General features: G+C 34.3%; 1 protein-coding gene across 6 annotated transcripts in view; it reads right to left on the bottom strand.

The window, feature by feature from the left end:
* Dcdc1 (doublecortin domain containing 1) overlaps window positions 1-23,966 on the bottom strand; it is a 486,421-nt gene that overhangs the window by 256,585 nt on the left and 205,870 nt on the right. For all 6 annotated transcript variants that reach the window (XM_058586488.1, XM_058586487.1, XM_046467509.2 and 3 more), the window contains 2 exons: window positions 20,242-20,334; window positions 11,017-11,187 (listed from right to left, as the gene is read on the bottom strand). In XM_058586488.1, coding sequence (XP_058442471.1) covers window positions 11,017-11,187; window positions 20,242-20,334 — 264 coding nt within the window. The remainder of the gene's footprint in view (window positions 1-11,016; window positions 11,188-20,241; window positions 20,335-23,966) is intronic.

Below are 23,966 nucleotides of genomic sequence, written 5' to 3'. Positions count from 1 at the left end.
AACTTGCCAGTACTTGAAATTCCATTTGAAGATTCACACTTCTGACATAATTAGAATGCTATAGGCATAGCAGAGGAAATCAGAGCCAGAATTATTGGTTATTGAATCTTTAAGGCTGCAATTTTTAATCTCAGTGTCTTGAAATCCCCAGAGGGCCTTGGGTAGGGCTGATATATAAGTGGTGAGGGAGTGGTGGGAGAGCCAATCTGATGGGTGAGTCTGTGGAAGCAGCCATCATTCTGGCTTCAAATGTAGATCCTACCTTTATCTATTTTCTATAGTAGGAGTATATTCCAATAAAAAATTTTGATGTAAGAATGAAATTTGAAAATGACTATCTTACTTGAAAGGTCTTGTTGTATGACTTTCCTAAGAGCAACTTTTGAAGAAAGGGCACTAGTAAGCTCCTGGGGTACCTGAGAGGCTGAGTTGGGTGTGGGAGATAAGGAAATGCTAAGTGAGGTGGGGAATGTTGAATCCTATAGGATGGCTTTCATCATCTTCACAATTACTGTACAGGAGTGGGCCTGCAACCTGCTTCTTAAGTATCTACAGTCATGTTTTATTATGTATTTGTTTTCATTATGTATGTTGTAGTTTTTGTTGTTATTGTTTTGATTTTGGTTCTGGGGATTGAATCCAGGGGTGCTTAACCACTGAGCCAAACATCCCTGGCCATTTTTTTTTTTTTGAGACAGAGTCTTGCTAAGTTTCTTAGGGCCTTGCTAAGTTGCTAAGGCTGACTTTGCATTTGTGATCTTTCTGCCTCAGCGTCCTGAGCCACTGGGATTACAGATATGTGCCACCACATCCTATTTTGTTGAAGTACTTTTTAAAAATACTTTTCTCCTACCCCATATTTTATTGTCTATTAACAAAGTAAAATTTCTACAATATGTTATACAGCTCCACAAAAATATTCTCTTTGTATACAATTACAATTCTTTATAAGTTCAATATATGAAAGTGTTCAAAATTATCTAGAAGGTAGTGGCAAGGTTAATTTGCTTAGTGGTCATGTCCTAAGCCAAGTTATTTCAATGAGCCCTTTTTAATACCTCAATGAAAAACAGAATTTCACTTCTATTAAATTAATCAAGTACCTGAAATTATATTTAACTTGGATTAAAATATCAGATATATGCATTCTGTCAGTAGTTGAGTATAATATTTGTATTATATATAATATAGTGGCTTGATAAATAAAGATTCCTGGGCTTAATCTATTTCTTCTAATAAAAAGACAAGGGATTTGATGAGAAAAATATAATCACGTATCCCCAAATGCTATTTTCCAAGAGAAATGAACACTACAGGATTAAATATGAACCAAATCATCAGCTTTTCTCAAATCCTCAGCCTTAGAGATCACATTTTCACCCTTGGATAGAGTTTATGTTTTTAATGCTATTTAGTTTTTTATATCAAATATGCTTATAAACATAATTTTTCTATTAATATGAATGGGTACTCTGGTAACTAAAACTTACACAAAAATTAACTATTTTATGTAGTAAAACATTTTTATCTTAAGAAATAATCCTTTTGCAGGGGATACTAGGTATCAAACCCAGAAGTGCTTTACCACTGAGCTACATTCCCAGCCCCATTTTGTTTTTAGTTTGAGACAGGATCTCACTAAGTTGCTGAGGTTGATCTTGAACTTGGGATTCCCCTGTCTCAGGCTCCTGAGCCACTGGCATTACAGGTATGTGCCACTATGCCTGGCTAGAAATAGTCCATTTTTTTAATCATAAAAATCATCAAAATTGTAGGGAAAATATTAAGTAGGTATAATGTATCATTTCATTTGTGCTTACTGGAAAATCTGCATTTATTTATGTTCAAAAAATATTTCATGCTTGAAAATACTCATGGTGAGTCAGACTAACATAGATGTCAGTGGGTAATCCAAGGAATGGGAACATATGTAGGAAGGAAATACTCAGCAACTTGAGCATATCAAACACTGTGAAAAAGCTAATTGAGAGGTAAAAACAAATTAACTGCTATGGAGAAGGACAATCTCCCTGAGAGAGAGTGTGTGCCTGCAACAGTAAGGTTCAGTGGTTGCATTTAGTCTGAATAACTGCTGGGACAGTAATATAGTTCTGGCCTGTGGACTTTCCCCGCTGACTGCCCACCTGGCAATTCTCTGGGCACCTTCTAGGATGTCAGGACTGCACAGGGAAAGCCTGTCTCATTACAACAAGCACTGCATGGAAGCTAATGCCTGGACCAATTGCTCTTCCCTGATTTTGATACAGATGCTGTTTTTCTCTTCAGCAGAGCTAAGAAAGGAAGATTGTATCTTCCTGCACATGGAGATTTACACCTGGTTACAGATGCCTGTTAGGGGCGGGGGGAAGCACTGGAAAGAAACATAGGTGAGAGGTTTCAGTGCCTACTGCTAATTAGCTATTCCATGAGTTGTTGAAAAGCATTCATGATTCTTTACCTTTAAAATGGGTGTCCCAACATGTGCCTACTATGGTAAAATCCACATATGAAAATTGATTATCTCCATCACATTTTGCTCAAAAGTTAATGAATGCTCTTAAACTCATAACCTTGAATATTTTTCTACTCTCATCACAATTCATTTTCAAATGAAGATCAGGTTGGCATGTCTTACCACTTGTTCTTTGCAAATACTTTCAATTTGTTTTCCCATTGTTAACTCAAATAACTTAGATGAAATGGAGCAGCTCGGAGCTTGTGAATACACATTTGGGGAAAGTAATGACATAGGAAAGGAAAGAATCAAGAAATACACAATGGAAGTAAGGACATAATAAATATGCAGAACAATGAAGAGGCAAAAATAAAACATCCTGCCACCATTCCATGGATAATTGACTCAGGTATCTCCTTCTGGTCATTTAACTGTTCTATAGATTTTTAAGTAGATTTTTTACTAATACAAATGAGTACTTGAGGAACTTTAAACTTTTTAAAATGACCACAAACCCTTAGGTTCAATCTCCAGCACCATCAAAAAAAAAAAAAAAAAAAACCTATTAAAATGACAATAAAAAAGAATACAAATCTCAAATAATTTCAATGACATAGCATACAACCCATTCAAGTATTCAAACCATAAGAAAGGCCAGGAGGGTATTATAGATAAAAGTCAGCATCTTTTCTGCTATCAACCAAATTAGCCTATTTTATAATAAGTCCTATAGAGATAAAATGATGGAATTTGCCAGGCGCAGTGGCACATGCCTGTAATCCCAGCAGCTTTGGAGGTTGAGAAAGAAGGATCGCAAGTTCAAAGCCAACCTCAGCAACTAGTGAGGTGCTAAGCAACTCAGTGAGACTCTGACTCTAAATAAAATATAATATAGGGCTAGGGATGTGGCTCAGTGATCGAGTGCCCCTGAATTCAATTCTCGGTACAAAAAAAAAAGTGGAATTATAGTAAAAAGTCTCACTAAGTTGTTGATTAAATTTATGTTGTAAGACTACACTACAAAAAAAAACAATATAAAAGTAGAAAGGATAAAAAAATTCACAATCTTCTGAATCTTGTTTTTACTGAGGTTACTAAATTCTGTCATTCCTCCCTTGCTCACAGCCACAGTGAATTTATGTAAAGTTAATGAAGATGAAGCTTAAGTCCCTCTATTTGCTCTAGGTCCTGAGAATCTGGGAAATTATCATAGTGAAAGAGAAGGTAGATATTAATCAGGAATTATTTCCATGTAAGCATTTCTTTTTCTTAATATTTTGATGGTTTTATTAACAAGTACATAATACATACATTGCATGCTGATATGGTATATGAGGACCCTACAGTATAAACTTATGTTCACAGTTTGACATGACTGTGTCATTACTGAATTCCTATTGGGCTACAGTGTAGAAACTGAGAAGGTACATTAAAAAGTCTCATCTTTAATAAGAAAGATTACCAAAATATTTCAGTATTTATTTGCAAGTATAGTAATACATGCTAAAAACAAGCATTTCTGATAAGCTCCATAAAAAAAAGATCTCAGAGAAAAGAACCTCAATCTATTAGGCTCACTTAATTTTCTGTGATTTACTTTCTCATTCTATGTAAATATCCACTTTCAGACCTGCTTCTAAGGAGAGCTTCTTCTGCCCCCTTCCCTGTCCCCACTCTCAATTTTTACAAGCCCTAGGCCCCAGAGAAATTAGATCTGCATGTACTGGCAGAAAATGAAGACAACCCACCAAGCATCACTGACCAATTGTATGTGAAAAGCACTAATTCCAGTGAAAGGCTGTCCCTGTACCCACCTTCCACTTGTTCCCCCCATGTATTCTCCTACCTACTCACACATTAGATTTCCTTGCTCATCAATCCTCTTTCATAATCACCCACTTTATGACTAGTTTTTCCACCCACCATCCCCTACAGATTTGCTAATACCCTTTTCTATCAATCCTTTTCCCCTGCTTTCCCAGGGAATCTTCCACATTTCTGACAGCATCTCCATGGGAATGAAGAGGAGGAGGAAGAAAGAACAGAACTAGGAAGGCAGACATCACTGAGCCATGGCTACAGCAGATGTTCTCATAGTAGCTGGGGGTGGTAGCAACAACAGGGGATAAGGAGTAAGAGAAGGTTTGGAATAGAAATTGTTCCACAAAACTTGTTGCCTGCAGGGCTACATAGATTATGGTGCACATTGAGTATAAGCATAGAAGGTAAAAACAGTAGGAAATCTCATCACTCTAAAGGTTTATATGATGTGGCAGCAAGAGAATGTACCAGAATAATAATTTTTAAAAAATACACCCTGTGATTGTGTGGTTGAGTGCCTATGGAATTGATGTACAAGGGTGAGAATCATCATGCAGGAACAAAACAGAGTCGATATAACTTTTTCCTAAAATTCCTTAAACTTTGTTATGCTGAATTTTCAATACCTTTTTAGGAATTTTCCCACAGTTATGCTACTATCAGTCTACTGTTCTGTGTGTCCATTTAAACTTGGCACTTTATGATGCCCTCTGGTTGCAAAATGAGATCAAGGCAATATGAACCATGGAAATAATGTGTCCTTTTAGGTGCTGGCCTTCTAATGGTAACACCTAACTAAAAGTTGCTATTTTAAAATGATCAATGAATGATCGGGTGGGGTGAAAATACAGTGGACTGGTGAAATCTATTATATACAATATGCAAAGTACCCAAGCAGACTTTGAATCACACCCTGCTTCCAGCCCCTAGTTGAAAACTAGGGCTACAAGAGATTGTTTTTGTTCTCAAAGTTGAGCTGTGGCTTATACACACATGCCACAGAATGATATAAATCAGCAAAGATCAGATTAGAAAGATAATCATCCCCATTCATTTTAGATCACTTTTCTAAAATAAAAATGAATGGAAAATAGAAAAAAAAAAGTTCTACTATAGCCTTGCCTTTCAGTTATACATGGAAAATGTATTTACTTACTGATATGTCATCTAACACCCTGAAAAATACATGCCATGAGGTAAGATGAAGTTGTTCATAGCCAAAAAAGATATGGCCCTTCTCCATAGTGGTAACTATGAGCTAGAGGTAACTGAGTTAGATAGTGCCAAAGGGAGGTCTGTCATATGCACCCATAAGGAATTACAGCCTTTGTCCAAGCCATGGATATGAACAGTTTATGGAATTAATTAATGTAAGGTGATACAATGTGGCATTTGCTCCATATCTTTTCAGTTGGAATTAGCAAGTTCTCCCTACCTGAGAGGAAGTATAGAACCTACCACCAAAACCCATTCTAAGAGATTTGTAATTCTGAATGCTAGGGTACACTTTGTGAACCTAGTTTACTCTTTATAGCTATTTCAGATATAAAAGCTAGTTTTAAAAAGTACATACTTCAGGGTTTTTTTTCCCTTTGGAACAAATGTCCACATCCCAAAAATGGGATGGGATGGCTGGCTGGAGGGGAATTCATTACCACAAATACTGCATAATTTTTTTATAATAGTCTACTTAATTTTATATGAGAAACATGTCAGTAAACTTGACTTTCCATGACCAACTTTCCTCCTTAAACTAACTTCTGTGAAGAGCAGTCTGATGTAGCAAATGACTTTAACTATCCCCAGTAACTGGACACAGGTAGCTGAATTTGTGTTGAGTACTTAATCAAGACCAGACTAACTCAAGTAGATCCACTCCCTAAATGGTTTGAACCAAGAAATACAGCTCTATTTAGATAATGATGATCATTTAAAACTAAAGACCAAGGCCAAGGCCATAATTTTCCCTCCATGTACATTTGAAGAGGTAAAAAGATACCTAGCTTGCAGAAAGAAGCAGAATTGAAAAAAGAAAAAAATAATAAAACCTCACAGAGAAAAGTAAAGATGAAAGATCACAGGGCTTTAAGAGAAAAAATATGGAAAAGCGGTAACTTTCATGTGAGACGTTGCTTTATCTCCTGGTCTGCTTCTCTGTAAGATTCCCTTAGGTTTTCAAGAAATTGTTTTTATTTAAGTTAGTTCAAGAAAGTTTACAGTGCAAGTAAACCTGGGATTAATATTATTAGAGTTGACTGGAAAAAGGGGAAGCACAACAGGGGAAAGATAAATTGAAAATTTCCTTTATCCCATGCCTATCCCATTTCTGACAGAGGAAGGAAAATGTATGACTCTGATCCCAAAGCAGTACTGTTTGCAGAAATCTTTGGAATGGATCTCTGAAAATGCCAAGTATCTCTTTCTATGCCTGGGACTTAATACTACAATTCAGGGTGGTCACCAGTAAGGAGTGATATTGAGCAATTATAAGTGGAGACCAGTGATTAAGTCTTCTTTTATTTAATAATTTTCTTAAGTGAAAAAATAGTCATAAGCCAGAAAGTTTTATTTTTAGAAAATATAAAATATTATTGACAACCACAAAATTTCCGAAAAAAAACAAGAAAACTATGATGTGAAGATTTAAAGAAATTACAGTTCACACAAAGACACAGGTGTTCCTGTACCTCACAAATATATTTCTTTATTTGCTCTTAACTTGGTTGTATTCCCTACTTACTTTATCTTCAGATACTATTGTCTCAAATATTTGAAAGTAGCAAATATTTTTAATCAGCCATATTTTAGCCTACATACTTATCTAATCATCAGAAGGACTTTTAACTAGCTGTGGATCTAGGCACATTAGACTAGCTGACTTCATTTATTATACCTATTCAAGACTAGCCATTCCAACAACTAAAAGTCTTTTCTTTTTCTTTCTTCTCTAATTTTCCCTATGAAAATACATATTGAAGAAGAAAAAATTTAAATATAAAATTGCTCCCTTTGTAGCTATTGTTGAAAAGAGGGAATTTTCCCTTTCCATAATTTGAGGTTAAAGGATTTCATTGCTAGCCTTTCCTACTTTACCAATGAAAAAAAATATGGAGAAAAGTTTTAGTTGATTAGTAATCTTAAATGAGAATTTCTTTGCAGGGTTTTGTTAGCTTTTTTTAGCATTGCTGTAAAAATCTCACTATGATACTCAACTCTGCCTGACAATAGTATCATATGGAAGCTTTTAAAAAATACTGATGCCTGGTCCACACCTAAAGATGTTCCAGTGGATGCTTAACATGGAGGTTATATGTTTATATAAAAACATATAACACATAAATTGCAAATAATAGCACAACACATAATACTCTTATTGTAAATTCCACATAACTAACAGATTCTCACATAATGCTTTCATTGATTTATGCCAAGTCTGTGAACACAGCCAAACTATGGTTGAAATTGAGAAACAAGTGCAGTTCTAATCTGAATGTTGATTGATATTTTCATCCATGTTAATAAGATAGAACTAAAACAAGAAAGATGTATGTAGGACTTTCTTTGTTAATTAATGATTTAAGCAGTATTTTTTCTATTTTCTACTCAGATAATAGTTTTTATATGCTGGAAGAATACTGCAATTTTTTGTGCTATTAACAATGTAACAGATACAAAAATTTTTCACTTTTAAATTAAGAAATTGCATTATGAACTTTTTCTATCATATAATTACATCTAAACCAGAGGTAAAATTTTTCTGTAAAGGATCAAGTAGTAAATATTTTAGTGTTTTCAAGTTAGATGGTCTCTGCCTAACCACTCAACTCTGCTATTGTTCTGTGAAAGCAGTCATAGACAAAGGACAAATCAGTGGGCATGACTGTGTTCCAGTAAAAACTTATTAAAAAAAAAGAAAAACAGGCATCTTTGGTCCATGGCTTGGCCTAAACAATCAACAAAACTTTAAAGCAAGCCCTTGTTTTTAGCATTTGCCAATTTCTGTTATATAGATATTCTTATTGTGGCCACTTTCAAGTTACAAGTCAGCCCTGAAAATAAATTTGGAAAGAAATGCACAGTATCACTTTGTTATATACTATTTTCACTAAACAAACATAATAAACATTAATAACTTCAAAAGAATAGATAGGTAATGGTAAAATGTAGTAAAATGATTGGGAAGTGAAAGGTATTTATTACCTTTATTTTTAAGTTTATACAAGATTTTAATAATGGCTATATTTAACAACTGGCTCATAAAATCTCAGAATTTAACAATCAGTGTTCGAAAGCCAGTGGAAGTCAATCTTAGCATACGAAACCAATTAACTCCAAATCTCTAGGATTCGGGACATTGGTACTTTTGCTTTTTTGTTTATTGGTACTAGGGATTGAACCCAGTGACACTCTACCACTGAGTTACATCCCCAGCCTTTATAAATTTTTATTTTGAAACAAAGTCTCACTAAGTTGCTAAGGCTGGCCTCAAACTTGTGATCTTCCTGGAGTCACTGGGATTACAGATGTGTGCCACCATGACCAGCAGAGACATTGGTATTTTTTAAAAGGTCTCCAGGTGATTCAAATATGCATCCAGGAATGAAAACCACTGCTCTAAGGCCTGAGAGTGGGGCTGATGTCCAGTTTGGGAATTGAAATAGAAATTTATTCTCTGACAGAAACTGGATGTTTCAAAGGGTAGCAAGGATAGAGAAGGCAGAAGTTAACATTGCTGATTATCTTATTGAGCCAACAATCATAAAGCAGGAGAATTCCTGAGAATGAAGAGAGGGAATTCTGGAGATAAGACTAGCATAATCAACCATTTCAGGGTGCCAGATGCAAAATTTTCAGTGCTAAAACCAGAGAAGTGTCAGGCAAAGCACTAGCAGCATTGGATTTTAACCAATTTTTATTTAAATAGCCACATATACCTAGTGATTTTTGTATTAGATAAATTAGATACAATTACAACGTGACTCCTTTGCAAGTATAAACTTTCTATTTATTTGCTGGTATAAAAAACGATTTTGAAGCCTTCTAATAGAGGAACACATGAAAGTAACAATTCAGATTCTAAACTGAAATATTTGCTATTAGGCTAATGTGCTAATGTGAATAAGTGATAGAAATTCTTTAGAAATAATCAGTGAATTTGTGAGTTGGGGAAAAAAGAATTTTCCAGGTCATACTATAGTTAATATGATAGTTGCTGATACAAATGGGTGGGAATGAATGGCATTAAAACAACTGCACTCTATCACCTGGTTTTTCTCAGAACATTTGCAAAATGGCAGGATGGGGCTGTCAGGTCAGAAATTTGAAAAGAACAATGTTACTGAACTATAAGAATCCTTGACCTAAACGTCTTCTTTTCTTTTTTAGTATGGGAATTGAACTCAGGAGTGCTTAAACACTGAGCCACATCCTCAGACCTTTTTATTTATTTTAATTTTGAGACAGGGTCTTGCTAAGTTGCTTAGGGCTTTGCTAAATTGTTGAGGCTGGCTTTGAACTTGTGATTCTCCTGCCTCAGTTTCCCATGATCTTAAGTAATCCACTTGCTGGGATAACAAGTGTGCGCCACCATGCCCAACCTGACCTCTATGTCTTGAGCAACACTTCCTAATCCCTTACCTGCCTAGAACAGACTGAACTGTGAGAAATAAGTTATCATGTTTAATGTTGAATTTTATTTCCCAAAAAGTCAATTTTTAATGGTAACATTCTCATTCAAACTGCACACATGGAAATATCATCCTAAGAAAAAAATTAAGGACAGAAAACATGAAGTTTATAATGTTATTTATAGAATAAAACTGAATAATAAGAAGAATTATAGAAATGAAGGATAATAAAATTATAATTAACTTTGAAAATTATTGCGTCCCTCTAAAAATAATCAAAAGGAAATGAAGAGTTGCAATAATGCTATGCTTTCGATGGAAAAGGGTCATACTTTCAGTAATTCAAATTTTAATAATTATATGCTTTTAAAATATAAGGTGTAAAGTTATAGAACTACATTAACTTGACAGAGTTTACATAGCAAGGATATTCTATAATGCAAACAAAAATGTTAACATTCCCTAAGCTTTAAGCACCTACCTAAATCACTTCAACCAAGTATGCTGTTCTTTTTCCATTCTAAAACTGCAATAGAAGAGTATAGTCTAGGACATTTAGCCATCTTGTCCTGACAAATAACCAATTCACCTTTTTTCCCAGTATATTCTTAAGTATTGATTTTACCAAGTGAACTCAGACATGTGTCACACTTATCCAATACAGATCCTTTTCCTTGGAAATGTAGTTTGAACATCAATCAGTCACCTGGCCTTTCACCTCCAATTCCTGTTGCCACTGTCTGTCAACTATTAAAGTCTGGCCATTTCTACAAATGTTATTTTTAGAAACTGAAATACATAGTGACTCCTATGAAAAATATGTTTCTTGGAAAAGCATATAAATGTTCAGCTGATTAAATTTCTTAATTAAAATTATTGGTTTGAAAACTTGTTTATAAATCCATATTTCAAAGTTTAGTAGGTATTTGCTTTTAAAACCTATTTCCTGAATAGCAATATTACCATTGTAATATTGTAATATTACCTCCAGTGTAGAGGACAACAAGATAAAAGGAAATTCTAGCTGAGTGGCAATGTTACAAGGGTCTTCAAATGCAGAAGGGAGTTTTTGTCTCCACCTGAATCCAATGAGAGTCATAGAATAACACCCACCTTGAGCTGCAGGCCTCCTGGGACTAGAGTGTTTGCTGGAAGGCTTTTAATGTGTTGGTAGACATAAGAGGAGAATTGCTCCTGCTCAGCCTGTAATTGGGGGCCAAGTTTAGAGAGATGACCTCTGTTGCTTTTGATAGCTGTCTGCAATTCATCAATCAGCCTGCTTACCTGAAGGGGTTAAATTACAAGAGTTGTTAGCAAGAAGTAATTGTTGATGTCACACCTATTAGATTTTTGAGTATCCAGCATGATGGGGGAAAATGACTTCAATACAAGAATTTGAGTACAGATATAGCCTCGAGTGAAGATTAGAGACATACATACATTCCTTCATCAACAAATTTCATTTATGAAAAATGTCTAACCTTTTTACTTCAGTAATATGGAATAGGTGGCCATACAATGGCTAAATGAAAAACATCTCTGGGTATAAAAAGGAACATACACATCTGACAAGTTTGCAAAGGACTTTTAAACTGCTTATTACAATAAAAACTTCCTAGGACTTGAATCCATAAACTACTATCACATTTTATTTTCCTACATGTACCTTTTTAGAATATTTTATTTCAACATGGCTACATTAAAATTTTTAATACATATATTAAATTCACTAAGACTTTTTTGAACTTGAAAATAAATAAGGGCGCTCTGGCCCTCACTAGTAATTCCAACAGCCTGGGAAGCTGAGGCAGGAGCATGGAGAGTTCAAAGCCAGCCTCAGCAAAAGTGAGGCACAAGCAATTCAGTGAGACCCTGTCTCAAAATAAAATACAAAATAGGGCTGGGGATATGTCTCAGTGGTCAAGTGCCCCTCAGTTCAATCCCCAGTACCCCCCGAAAATAATAAATAAATAACTGTTATCTTCTTCCAAATATTCTAGAATACATTTTTTCCAAATTTCATAAATGTAATTTTTCAAAATATCCATACTTTAAAGACAATGCTCTGTTCTAAACACCATTTTAAATATATATATATCAATGACAAAATAAAGCATAGAATTTTTCCAGAAACAAAATAGACTCATGAACACATACTTGGGATTTAAAAAAAAAATTGGACTTCTAATCAGTGTATTTAGGATGGGCATATGAAATTTACTTATGGATTATTAATAAAACATGGTGAGGAGTCAGCAAACTACTGTTTTACAGTTTACAAATTAAAAATCACTGCCATTTCTTTGACTTTCATTGTTTTATATAAACTTATATTCTATGTAATTCTAAAGACTGAATTTTTTTTATTGCTTTTCACAGGCTTTATTATTAAAGGAAATTCATGTTAGTTATTCAGCTGTATGGCATAAAATCATTTAATGTCCCAAAATCATTAATAAAAGAATACTAAATGACATAGGATAATGGGTAATCGACTGGATTTTTATTGGTCAATACATGGTCATAATCAAAAGAGATGAAGAACAGAAATCCACTTTATCAGCAATTCTTTAAAGTGATCAACTTTGAAAGCTTGCATTAAAATTCTGGCTCTCCCACACACTGACTAGGAGACTTTGAACAAGCAATAAAACCCTCTTGCATAAATGAAGAATAATATTGGTCCAACACACTGAGAATTAATGAGATAAAAGAAGAGACAGCATGATGTCTAGCCTAAAGCTGGTAGGTGCCCAGTGCATCAGTATATTATTATAGTGTTTTGTTTTTTAAATCTGTGTTTTCTGCATATCGAGTTTTAATTATATTTTTCTTGGTCCATCATTCCTATTCTTACCTTTATTTCATATGAGGCAGATAGAAATTCTCAACTATCTGCTGTATAGATTTTATACCTCATTTCAATATCCACAAATAAAATGAAAACTCCTCTAAGATTCTTTCATGTCCTGACACTTCATCCTCCTTCTTTCTCTCTCAGCTAAAAATATGGTATTTGAATTTGCTGAAATTTGCTGAAGAACAAGCTTATATTATTAATTATGTGGCTTAAATATTTATTTTTCACTTTACCCTAATGATGTTTGTGAGTGTGTGTGTGCACACATATATTTGGTAAAAGCTAAACATAGTTGAAGTTTTTATACATGTAAAACTTTGATTACATTTGACTTCTTTTTTTTTTTTTTGTATCAGGGATTGAGCTCAGGGGCACTCGACCACTGAGTCACATCCTCAGCCCAATTTAGTATTTTATTTAGGGACAGGTCTCACTAAGTTGGTTAGTGCCTAACTAGTTACTGAGACTGGCTTTGAACTCGTGATTCTCCTGCCTCAGCCTCCTGAGCGCTGAGATTAGAGGCATGTGCCACCACACCTAGCTTCATTAGACTTTTACCAAGAACTTTATAAGTGCATGTAAACAACTTACTTCAATATAATTCCTATTTATCTTTGGTCTCCTGTAACTCTTGTTTGTTCCTATGTGATCATCTTCTACCTTCCTTTAAACAATCCTTTCTTCTAAACAAAGGGTTGGCAGATATTTTCAATAACAGGCTAGTTTGTAAATATTTTTACCCTTATGGTTCATAATGTTTCTGTCAAAGAATTTAAACCTACAGTTGTAGTTGTAAGGCAGTCACAGATCATATGCAAATGAATGGGCATGAATGTGATCAAATAAAACTTTATTTATAAAAATAAACAACGGACTGAATTTGGCCCTCATCTAAATATAAATTTTCTATCCTCCTTTCCTTTTTTATAAGTAATACTTTGGTCCAAGTCATCATTTTTTTCCTCATCCCTATCCCAATGTGGATTACCAAAATACCTAGTGAATGGATTCCCAGTCCCTAGACTCTCCCCTGTCATCCATCCTGCCACCTTCACAGAATTAATCCAAATTGAACAGTAAATGAAACCCTCTAGTGACTCTCTGAGATTTTACGGCTTGATATTCAAGATTCAAGACCTTTTATAATCTGATCCCTACCTGGTTTTATGGCTCATATTCCCACTAGACCCTTCCTCTCTAACAAGATGTCCCTTCTCACTGTTCCCATCCCCCACCACACACACATATACAGATTCCTTCTATTACTCAAGTGTCATAATAAATTAGAAAATATTTATTTATCTATTATGATCAACACTCTTATCTAATAAACAAGGAAAATCAGGTCCAGAAAAGTTAACAGACATATAACTGACAGCAATGTCCCAAGGTGACTTGCTTTGGCCAATGAAATGTGAGCAAAATGAACGTATACCACTTCTCAACAGAAGCTTTACAAGTCATCAGTTCTAGCATTGCTCTTTTGCTCTGCCATGAAAACAGCAATGTCCCAGTAGAAACTGTTCCTTCAACCTCTATCCCATACTGAAAAAGACATATGGGAGAGAGACAAACAACCTGTAGCCAACATAATATTTTGTTTTAAGTTAACTAAGATTTGGGGCTTGTTAACCAATGCAGCATAATCTAGCAAAACCTGATTGATACACTGATTTCTGCTAAGTCTTTGCAACCCTATATAACTCATCCAATAGGATACTAATAGGCAGCCCTTAAGGGTACATAGAAAGTGAACAGCAATTTCTATTAGTCATTCATACAGAAGCCCTTCCTTCATGGTCAGTTAACCTGGAACAAAACTTTGGAAATCATGGGCATGTAAGGTAGTAGAAAGTATATGATATGTGTGTATGGGGGGTCATAAGAGACATAGAAAGAAAAATAATATGAAAAAGAAAGAAGACAAGGAGAGAAATTAAAAGGAGATGGAGATGGAGGAAATGAGCAGGGAAGAAAGAGAAGAAAAAATGTTAAAAGAGACAATATTATTCATATATTATATACATGTATAATATTGTCACAATGAAACCCATTATTCTGGTATAATTAGTATGCACTTATAATTAAAATGGAATAGAAGCAGCAAATCCAAACAGCAGATCTATTAAATTAGACAAAGCTGTGGGAAAACGAAAAAACAATATTATTCATAGACTATAAAATTCTATAGCAGATTTCTTTCATGATGTTCTTTGATTTTCTAAAGGAAGGAATGAATTTATACACTTTCCATAGTACTGTTAACTCTATAAAATGTTGTAAATTTAAAAATAGAAATGATAGATGATTAAATATTTGTCAATGCTTTCAGCCTCATCTTCCCCTTCAGATCATACTATCCTATAGCAGCAATTGTCCTCGAATGATGGATAACAGTATGTTATATATCAAAGCAAAACACCAGCAGGCCAGGTGGCTTGCTGTTATGGTTATTTGATGATATTAAAACTCAATAAGCAAAAGACTTAAATGGGAGGATTCCTTTTGTGGAAAGCCTTGGTTCTCTTTGAATTCATTTCCAGCACCATGCAATTCAGGAAGATGTAATTTTATGCAGCCTTTAAAGTCTACCAAGTATCATGCAATGTATTCTGATAGTCAATAATGCTCTCTGATTTTATGTACTTTACCTTGTACTATATTAAGCCACACACACAAAAAGGAAGAATTTCAGACTTTGATTTGAGAGCATTTTTATACATGACTGGTTTTACTGTCACAATCCATACACTTTAACTGATAGGGGATTTCATGTGACATCAGAAATCAACCAACCATACAATTGATGATGTCATGATGTCATTTGCACTCTAAAGGGCTACTGGTTAAAGATTTGAATTTTCATCTGGATAAATTCTGTCTTGCTTCAAGAATATTTCAATCTTTTTTGCTCTTTTCCTTGGCCCCCAGATTACATGAACCATAATTAAATAAGTTATCACTTATTTCTTTAAATTGAAAATTATCAAATTGAATGTCCTAGCAAAGATAACTTAAACATAGGGGAAAATGTATCAAGAATACTACCAATGACATTTTGATAATGTTTCCCTTCAATTTTACTCAAATTTTGTTGCTTTACATATTCATAAAGACTTTTATCCTCAAAGTGTTATGTTTTATTCTCAGTTATTATGGTAACATATCACCCTTAAAAACAATCCTACTCATGAAATAACTCAATACTAAAATCAGGTAGGTAATGACAATATTCCTGATTTATTTCACATAATATGATTTTTTTTTCAAATCACAGATGTTGCTAAAAGAGAAAAATGTTCTTTAAAATTCTTTATCATAAATCTTTTTTTTTCTGCAAATCCTTTTTTTTTCCTCACAAAGGCAACATGAATAGAGGTAAAAGAAGACAAAACTTGACCTTTTGTGATCCCAGCATTAATGGGTCTGTTCATAATTCAATCTATGTGTGTGTGGGAGCATCCATGTGGAAACATAGAAGCCTGAGAGACATAAAGCCTTTCCCTTTAAACATTATCTGACCCTATCAGTCCCATTCACAAAAGAAGGCTTACGTATGCATATGCTGAAAAAATGCACCATCTCATTGTGCAACAGAAAGCCTACTCATTCTCCATGGAAATGCATCGCGGAAGTGACACTTGTACAGAATTTGGGAGAGTGACAAATGAGCAGAAGGTAGCAAAAAAAAAAATGAATATTCTGGTGAGGAAAGAAGCCAAACTTCTGACAGAATGCAAATGTGCACATGTTTATAGACATACACATAGGTTTTTACCTAACACATAGGGAAGTTTGACCATATTTATATGACACATGCATGCAACTCTTGAATTCAATTAAATTTTCAAGATGATTTATAGTCAACACAAAATATTGTTCAGTTTATAATCATTCTAAAGAGTATACTTAATGAGGTTGTGCATGTCTGAGCCATATATTGTGAATACTGTATACTGGCTATTATTAATGATGCTTTGAGGATCTTCTGGCTTTTTCAGTGATGGCTTCAGCTGTCAGCCTGAATTCTCTGTGGTTTTGAATCCACCCATATTATTAAAGAGAATTCCAGAGCACTTTGCACAGAACTGTCACTTGAAATCATCACAAAGGGTGGCAGCCTCTATGCTAGGAACATCATCGTGGCATATAACATACAGGATGATCTCAAAGTCAGATTAGCACTTGAACTTAAGACCAAGAAACTTTTTAATTAACAACATATTTAAGATGAGTCAAAGGAGTGGGCAGAGAGATTAAAATGTTATTTTAAAGCTTCCTAAATCTCTTCTTTATCTCAGGCCCAATAACACAGTTTTTTAATTTTTAATTTTTATTTTTTTTGGTGGGGTGTTTGTTTGTTTTGTTTTGTTTTGATTTTAAGTTAAAAAGTAAACATAATCTAGAATTGATAAACAAAGACTGAGAGCCTGTGAGCAAAGTTAAGTATCTCTTCATTTGGAAGCTGCGGTGCAGCATAACTATCAGGGACCCCAAAGTGTGTGGCACCTCTTATTCCTAGCACTTTAACTACTGCCAACTTTTAATAGTTTCCTTGAAGCTTTCCAACACAGATTTAACCTGTTTGCAGGCAGAGGTCCTTTACGTGCTGTCTTTAGGCCTACTCAACAACCCCATTCTCATTCCCCTCACAGGTGAAGGGAGGGACTATTAATCAGTGGATGTGTAACCGATGTGATCCTGCAATCTGTATACGGGGTAAAAATAGGAGTTCATAACCCACTTGAATCAAAGTGTGAAATATTATGTCAAGAACTATGTAATGTTTTGAAAAACCAACAATAAAAATTTAAAAAAATAAAAATAAAAATAGAGACATTTTAAGTGTCTTCATAACTTACCTGGCAATAGGGATTTGGTGAAGGCAACAAGGACAATGTCAACTGTACCTTTTGACATGTGACCGTGCGTTACTGACCTCTAACTACAGGTGTACAATAGACCAAGAGTCCCAATTATTCTGCTTGGATATCCACCACCAGATTGGCACCAATGGGAATACTAAGTCAGATGCGTCCTTGAGAGTTACAGAATTCCTCTAATGGCCAACTTTGGCTCAAGGCTATACCAACAGCTTTGCCAAACCTTTCTTGACTGCACAATGGTCTAGGATGCTTCCACCCAATCTTTCTTTCTTCTCTCCCTTACTTGGGGTTAGGTCTGCATTTTTGTCTCATAGATCTCTAACTTTATCATGCACTCCCATAGACATTTCTTCTAATAAGATCCTCAGACATTTAATTCCACCTTGGTTTCTTCTTTTCAGAGAATTTAAAATAGCACACTTTTAAAAGGGCAATAATATATTACATACAAATTTCCAAAAACATGTATCATCATCTCAAAGTGGCTGTATGATGTGTACATTATTACTCCCAGTTTTATGTGGAAAATTTTATGAAATAAAACAAAATTTTAAAATAAAATTATAGGCAGCAGAAAAGGAACTAAATCTGTATGTGTATGATGTTTAATTTGGTTTGAGATATGTACAGAATGTTATATTTATGTAAAAACATAATTTTCCCTCAAATTTCTCATTTTTCTTTCCATCAGGATTTGACACTTTTGTATGTGAATTAGAGCTAAAACTTGATGCCACAGACTTTTTCTAAACCAAAACACTAGAACTTATGTATCCAAATTAATATAGATGTTTTCCAAGTAATCTCTTAGAAATTATTCTCATAGTCTCTTTGGGGGCACTGCCATTTTTAAAAAGAAACTATTTTCATAGATTGCCAAATATATTTAGAGATTATTATACACACATGCACATGCATACACATTCCTTTTGTAGATATTTGATTTTTGAAGAAAACAAAGAAACTTTGAGCCACATAAAGTACTGTACAGAAAGAACTCAGAAGAGTTAAATAAACAAGCAGATAATAATGATAAAGAAGAAATACCAAAGAAGTATAGATATTATTATATTTGGAGGATGAGACAATTTTTATTTCTAATGTTGCTAACAAGGTGGCATTAAAAATTATATATTTAACATAATTATCATTTTCCTGATCCACTAAACTTTTTAATTTCGATGAAATTGTGATTTTGCATAAATATCAAAGAGCAAAATAATTATAATGTTTTAAAGGAGAAAAATATTTAATCTGTTATTCTTTTTGATAATTTTCTATTTAATCTCTAATACTAACTGGTTTTGTTAAAGATAATTTTAATTATACTGATGAATCTAGAAAGACATTTGCACTTCTCAAAATTTATGATTCATGCTATATTTATTTGAAACTTACTGTAAAATGGAGTAAAACTCTAGCTCTGGTAACACCTTTTTCAAACACATAGAGAATGATATTTTTAAAATTTATAACTAGTAACTTAGTCTTATAACTTGTTAATATTCAGTAGAATGAGACAGAACCATAACTTAAATCTATGTAACTATTATTTATTACATTTTAGAAATGATTCAAGTTTAATTTTTCATATGAAATATTCTCTATTGACAATGCCAATCAATGTTTACACTATCATATTTAATAACAGACATATATGTCCCAAATATTAATATAGTTTTGTGTAAAGATGAATTCACACAGAACAATTTGGTGCATTGTATGTGTTCATTTGTTATGAAATATACAGTTAATGAAGAAGATGCAATCACAATGATAACAAACTATTAAAATCCTAAAGCTTGGGTAGACTTATTTGCCCAAATGTCAAAATAAAATTGCATGAGAAGCTTATTTTGTTATTTTCACATTATCATGTTCCTTAAGTTGCTTATAGAGTTTATTTACTGACATTAGTATGTGGAAATTAGGAAATTTATGTTTATTCCTCAGAAAGATTAAATGCTTTTTCATTCTAGAAAACTACTTGAAGATAATTTTCCCTTTTTGTCTAATGCTTATTTTGTATTATTCTTTCATTTATGGAATATGCTGTCAATGTCACAGCATGAGCTTTGGAGAGAAGAAGGTTTGATTTAATAGTTCTTCATTACAATATTGCCTACAGAATCTTATGATTAGCTTCCTTACTATTGACATTGCAAACAACAGTTTTCCCTTGGTAAAAGATAACTTTGTTAGCGTACCTAAAATTCAGAACAATAATTCTATTTTTAGATAACAAAAAATCAGATTTAGATTTATTAAAATTCAAAAACAATTTATGTTTTCCCTGTGTTGGCATGTTTTACAATTTTCAGTTTCAAGTTACATGTAATAATTTGCTAATTGAAGAAATTTATGAGAAAATAGTCATAAGACATTTTTCAGAAAATCCTAATTTGATTCATTGTTTCAAGCACACAACTATTTTTCAGACTGTCCATATCAGTAAAATAAATTTAAGGGTTTTTTTTCTATTATATGTTACTGTCAATTAATAATAATTGATTAATACCCAAAGTAAAATTTATCTTAATTTTAAAATTAAGTCATTGTTGTTTTAATATAGTTACAAAATAATTCCCTTACTTCTTCTTCTGCTTTATGGTGCTCCTTTGCTGTCATTGAAAGGATAACTTTTTCTGTAATTTTCTCCTTCTTGTCATTGAAGGCCAGGTTCAACTAAAAGAAATAAATAAATGACATGAAAACAGGCACTTTTTACTGACTCCTAATAGCAATATTTTATTCAAACAACTAATTTAGCATAATCTTGAAGGCAATTTATATTAATTTTGCCTGTACATATATGAAAATGAACTTGCTTAGATTGAATAGGAAGTTTATTTTTATATTTAAAACATGTGGCAAACTGAATTTTCACTTCTTTTTTATTGTTTTTAAGATTACCAAACATGAATTTGGGAGGGTAAGTCCCTAATTGCAGACATTTGACACTGATTGTTTTTTAAAGCATTTTAAAAATGAACTCACTTCACTTTTAAAAATTTAGACTGATATTCTCTAGTAAAACCTTTCATTGGAAGTAGGGGGAAAATTGGCTGCTATTACATCAGTATAAGAAGCCAAAGACATAAAAGTGTCACTCTAGAATGTGCCAAATGATACTATTTCATAACAAAGTATCATGTATCTAAATATCCATTACCTCCAACCTACTCCATTTACAAAGTCAGATAAAGGTAGTCTAGTATTGCTCTATTTCTTTATAAATAATTCTTATGGAAACAAAATGTGATTTTCAAGAAAATATAAAAGCTAAACTCAATAATATTTACTCAATAGATTGAGATTAATAGAAAGAAAGAACAAAAACCTGATAGAGACCTCATGAATAGGAATATTAACAACTCTTAAGCAAAGGCCTTGACATACCACATGTCTTTATTGAGAATTGGGCTAAAAATACCATGTTCTAAAGTTTTGTTAATGTTGATGTTATAAGTAAGATTTATCTATTGTATTTCTGGAAAATCATGTTTGAATTAACATGAATCTTTAATTCATACCCAACCCGAAGAACTGTGCCTCCTTGTATTTGGGATAAAGTGGGAGATGTAGATTCAGCAATATGTCTTCCTTAATCTAGCTGTGCATAGAAGCTAGAAAAATAGTGTCAAACCTGTAAACATCCTATCAATTATATGTGATATAGCTCAGTATATCATCAGACATTCTGATTTGGTAAAAGGGTGGGGTCCAGAAATCTTTAGATGATCTGATGATTACTGCAGGTAAGGAATTGACACATATTTCTGTAAAGGGTCAGTCATTCAATATTTCAGTCTATGGGGTATGGGAAGTGGCATACTGCCACAGTCTGGCTGGGCACAAATGCCGCAGTCTGGCTGGGCACACAATCACGAGCCACCACACAGCTTGTAGATTCAAACAGCAACTCTTTATTCCCAAACTCACACCAGCCGTCTACAATCACGTTCTGGGGAAATCCACGTTCTCTGCCCAAATCCACGTTCTCTGCCCAAATCCACCTCCACTGGGCTTCTGTCTCCCAAAATATACTGTCTGAATCCCGTGAGAACTCAAGGGGAACTCAGGCAGCAGGATACGCCCTATTCCCAGCAGGAATAATCTTAAACCTTAAACCTGGAACCTAAACTGGGAACGCCCTAAACAAGATTATCTTAAAACCGGGAACACCCTAATCTGCCTTGGTCCTTGAGCAAGGTCACCTACATATAATGTCACTGCAACATGGGGTACGCTGGCAAGGAAATTGTCATACTTACTTGGCTAATGGCTCCCAGCATCTCCCCCCTTCTGATTAATTAAACAACAAGCAATGTGGCTTAAGGACCGTGCCTGGTAGGTTGTCCAATTCAACATATGGTTCTTACCCGTCATCGGAAAACTGACCTTTAGGCGTCAGCCTCCTGTCTTAGGTTGATACCACTGCAATTGAATCATACCCGTCACTGACTACCGGTCCAGCATACAGCCATACTTGTGGATAGGTCTATGCACCAGTGGGGGGGTGAGGTTCTTTGCCTCACCTCTGTTGGCCCCCAAATTTGGCCTTGGTGCCAGTGGGGGAGTGAGGTTAATGTGGCTTATGGACCGTGCCTGGTAGGTTGTCCAATTCAACATATGGTTCTTACCCGTCATCGGAAAACTGACCTTTAGGCGTCAGCCTCCTGTCTTAGGTTGATACCACTGCAATTGGATCATACCCGTCACTGACTACCGGTCCAGCATAAGCCATTGGCCCCCAAATTTTAGACCATCACTAGCAGAAGGGAGGAGGATACAGAAATGCCACGACACCAAGCCAATTGACGGCTCCTTGGGAAAAATTGCATCACTGGTGACACCATCAGCAAAGATATGTCAGCACTACCACAATTAACATGGGGTGCGCTGGCAAGGAAATAAAAATTGCATCACTAGTGACACCATCAGCAAAGATATGCCAGCATTACCACAATTCGCTGCACCAAATGATAGTTACATAGTCCAGGCAAGTTCTGCAAGCAGTTCAAAGCAGAGGAATCTATCAATATGTCCATTTCCTCCCCAAAATCTGTCTCCTCCCAAAGTAAGTTGACTCTTTGATTGAGCATTACTTGTTGAGTTCTTCACCGGCACTGGGATGGAGATAGGAATTCTGGCAATGATGCTAAAAAGACATTATCCTGAAAAGAATTATTAAATATAATGAAAAGGAAAGGTGAAAGTAAACAAACAGATCTGTTAACCTACTTTAAAAACAATGCTTAACAGCTTTTTACCTAATTTAAATTAGTAAACAAACAGATCTGTTAACCACCTTTAAAAACAATCCTTAACAGCTGTTTACATAATTTAAATTAAACGATTTAAATCACGTGAATAAAAAAATAATAATAATTCGGATCCATTTTTTCATGAGCGCTCCTCATATAAGAAATATGGACATACGCACATACAGACATACAACACAAAACACAAGAGTGTACACAAACGTACAACACATAAGAAAATAGTAAAGGCCTTGTAGCTTTACCTAGGTGAAATCTCCATTGCAATGTTTAAAAACTCCACAGTCAAAAAATAAAACTGATCAGAAAAACATTAACCTAGGTTTGTATGAGCTCAAAAAATAAAAATAGAACCTTATGATGTGGAAAAATGCAATAATAAAATAGCTATTGAAAAAAGCATCCTGGTTAATCACTGTCGCAGATGTAAGAATGGCCAAGCTGGAGCTCTGGATATCAGCTGTTATGGATTTGAGTCAAATCATCTTCTTTTCGATCTGTAGAAACTGTTTTAGTTAATCTCTCTGGAATCCAAATGGGCTGCTGTTCTCCCTGTGGAAAAACACAAACAGACCCCCGACTCCAGACAATCACTGGGTCAGGACCTTTCCATTGTCCTGTTAGAATATCTTTCCAAAGTACTTTAGGCTTATGTACATTTTTTGGATACATATGCCTTTCCGCAGCACTAAGTCCTGATGAATCCAAATTTAAAAAGTTTAGAGTAAAAAGCGTTATTTTAAGTTTATCTTTGGGGGATATATACCCCCTTCCAATTCCCTCTTTTTGCTTTAATAAGTATGTTTTAATAGTTTGATGAGCTCTTTCAACTATGCCTTGTCCCTGTGGATTGTATGGGATTCCTGTTATATGAGTAACACCAAATGATGAGCAAAATTGTTTAAAAGAGGTAGAGGTATAGCCAGGACCATTATCGGTTTTTAACTGTTTAGGAACGCCCACAGTGGCAAAATTTTGTAAGCAATGAGCTATAACATCTTTAGTTTTTTCTCCGGCATGAAGGGAGCCCATCAA

This window comes from Marmota monax, unplaced genomic scaffold (assembly GCF_021218885.2).
Source record: "Marmota monax isolate L192 unplaced genomic scaffold, Marmota_monax_Labrador192_F-V1.1 WCK01_AAM20220418_F8-fsc00135, whole genome shotgun sequence".
In the NCBI taxonomy this organism is placed as follows: domain Eukaryota; kingdom Metazoa; phylum Chordata; class Mammalia; order Rodentia; family Sciuridae; genus Marmota; species Marmota monax.
Note: the sequence above shows the minus strand (reverse complement) of the source record. Positions and strands in the feature narration are given on the sequence as shown.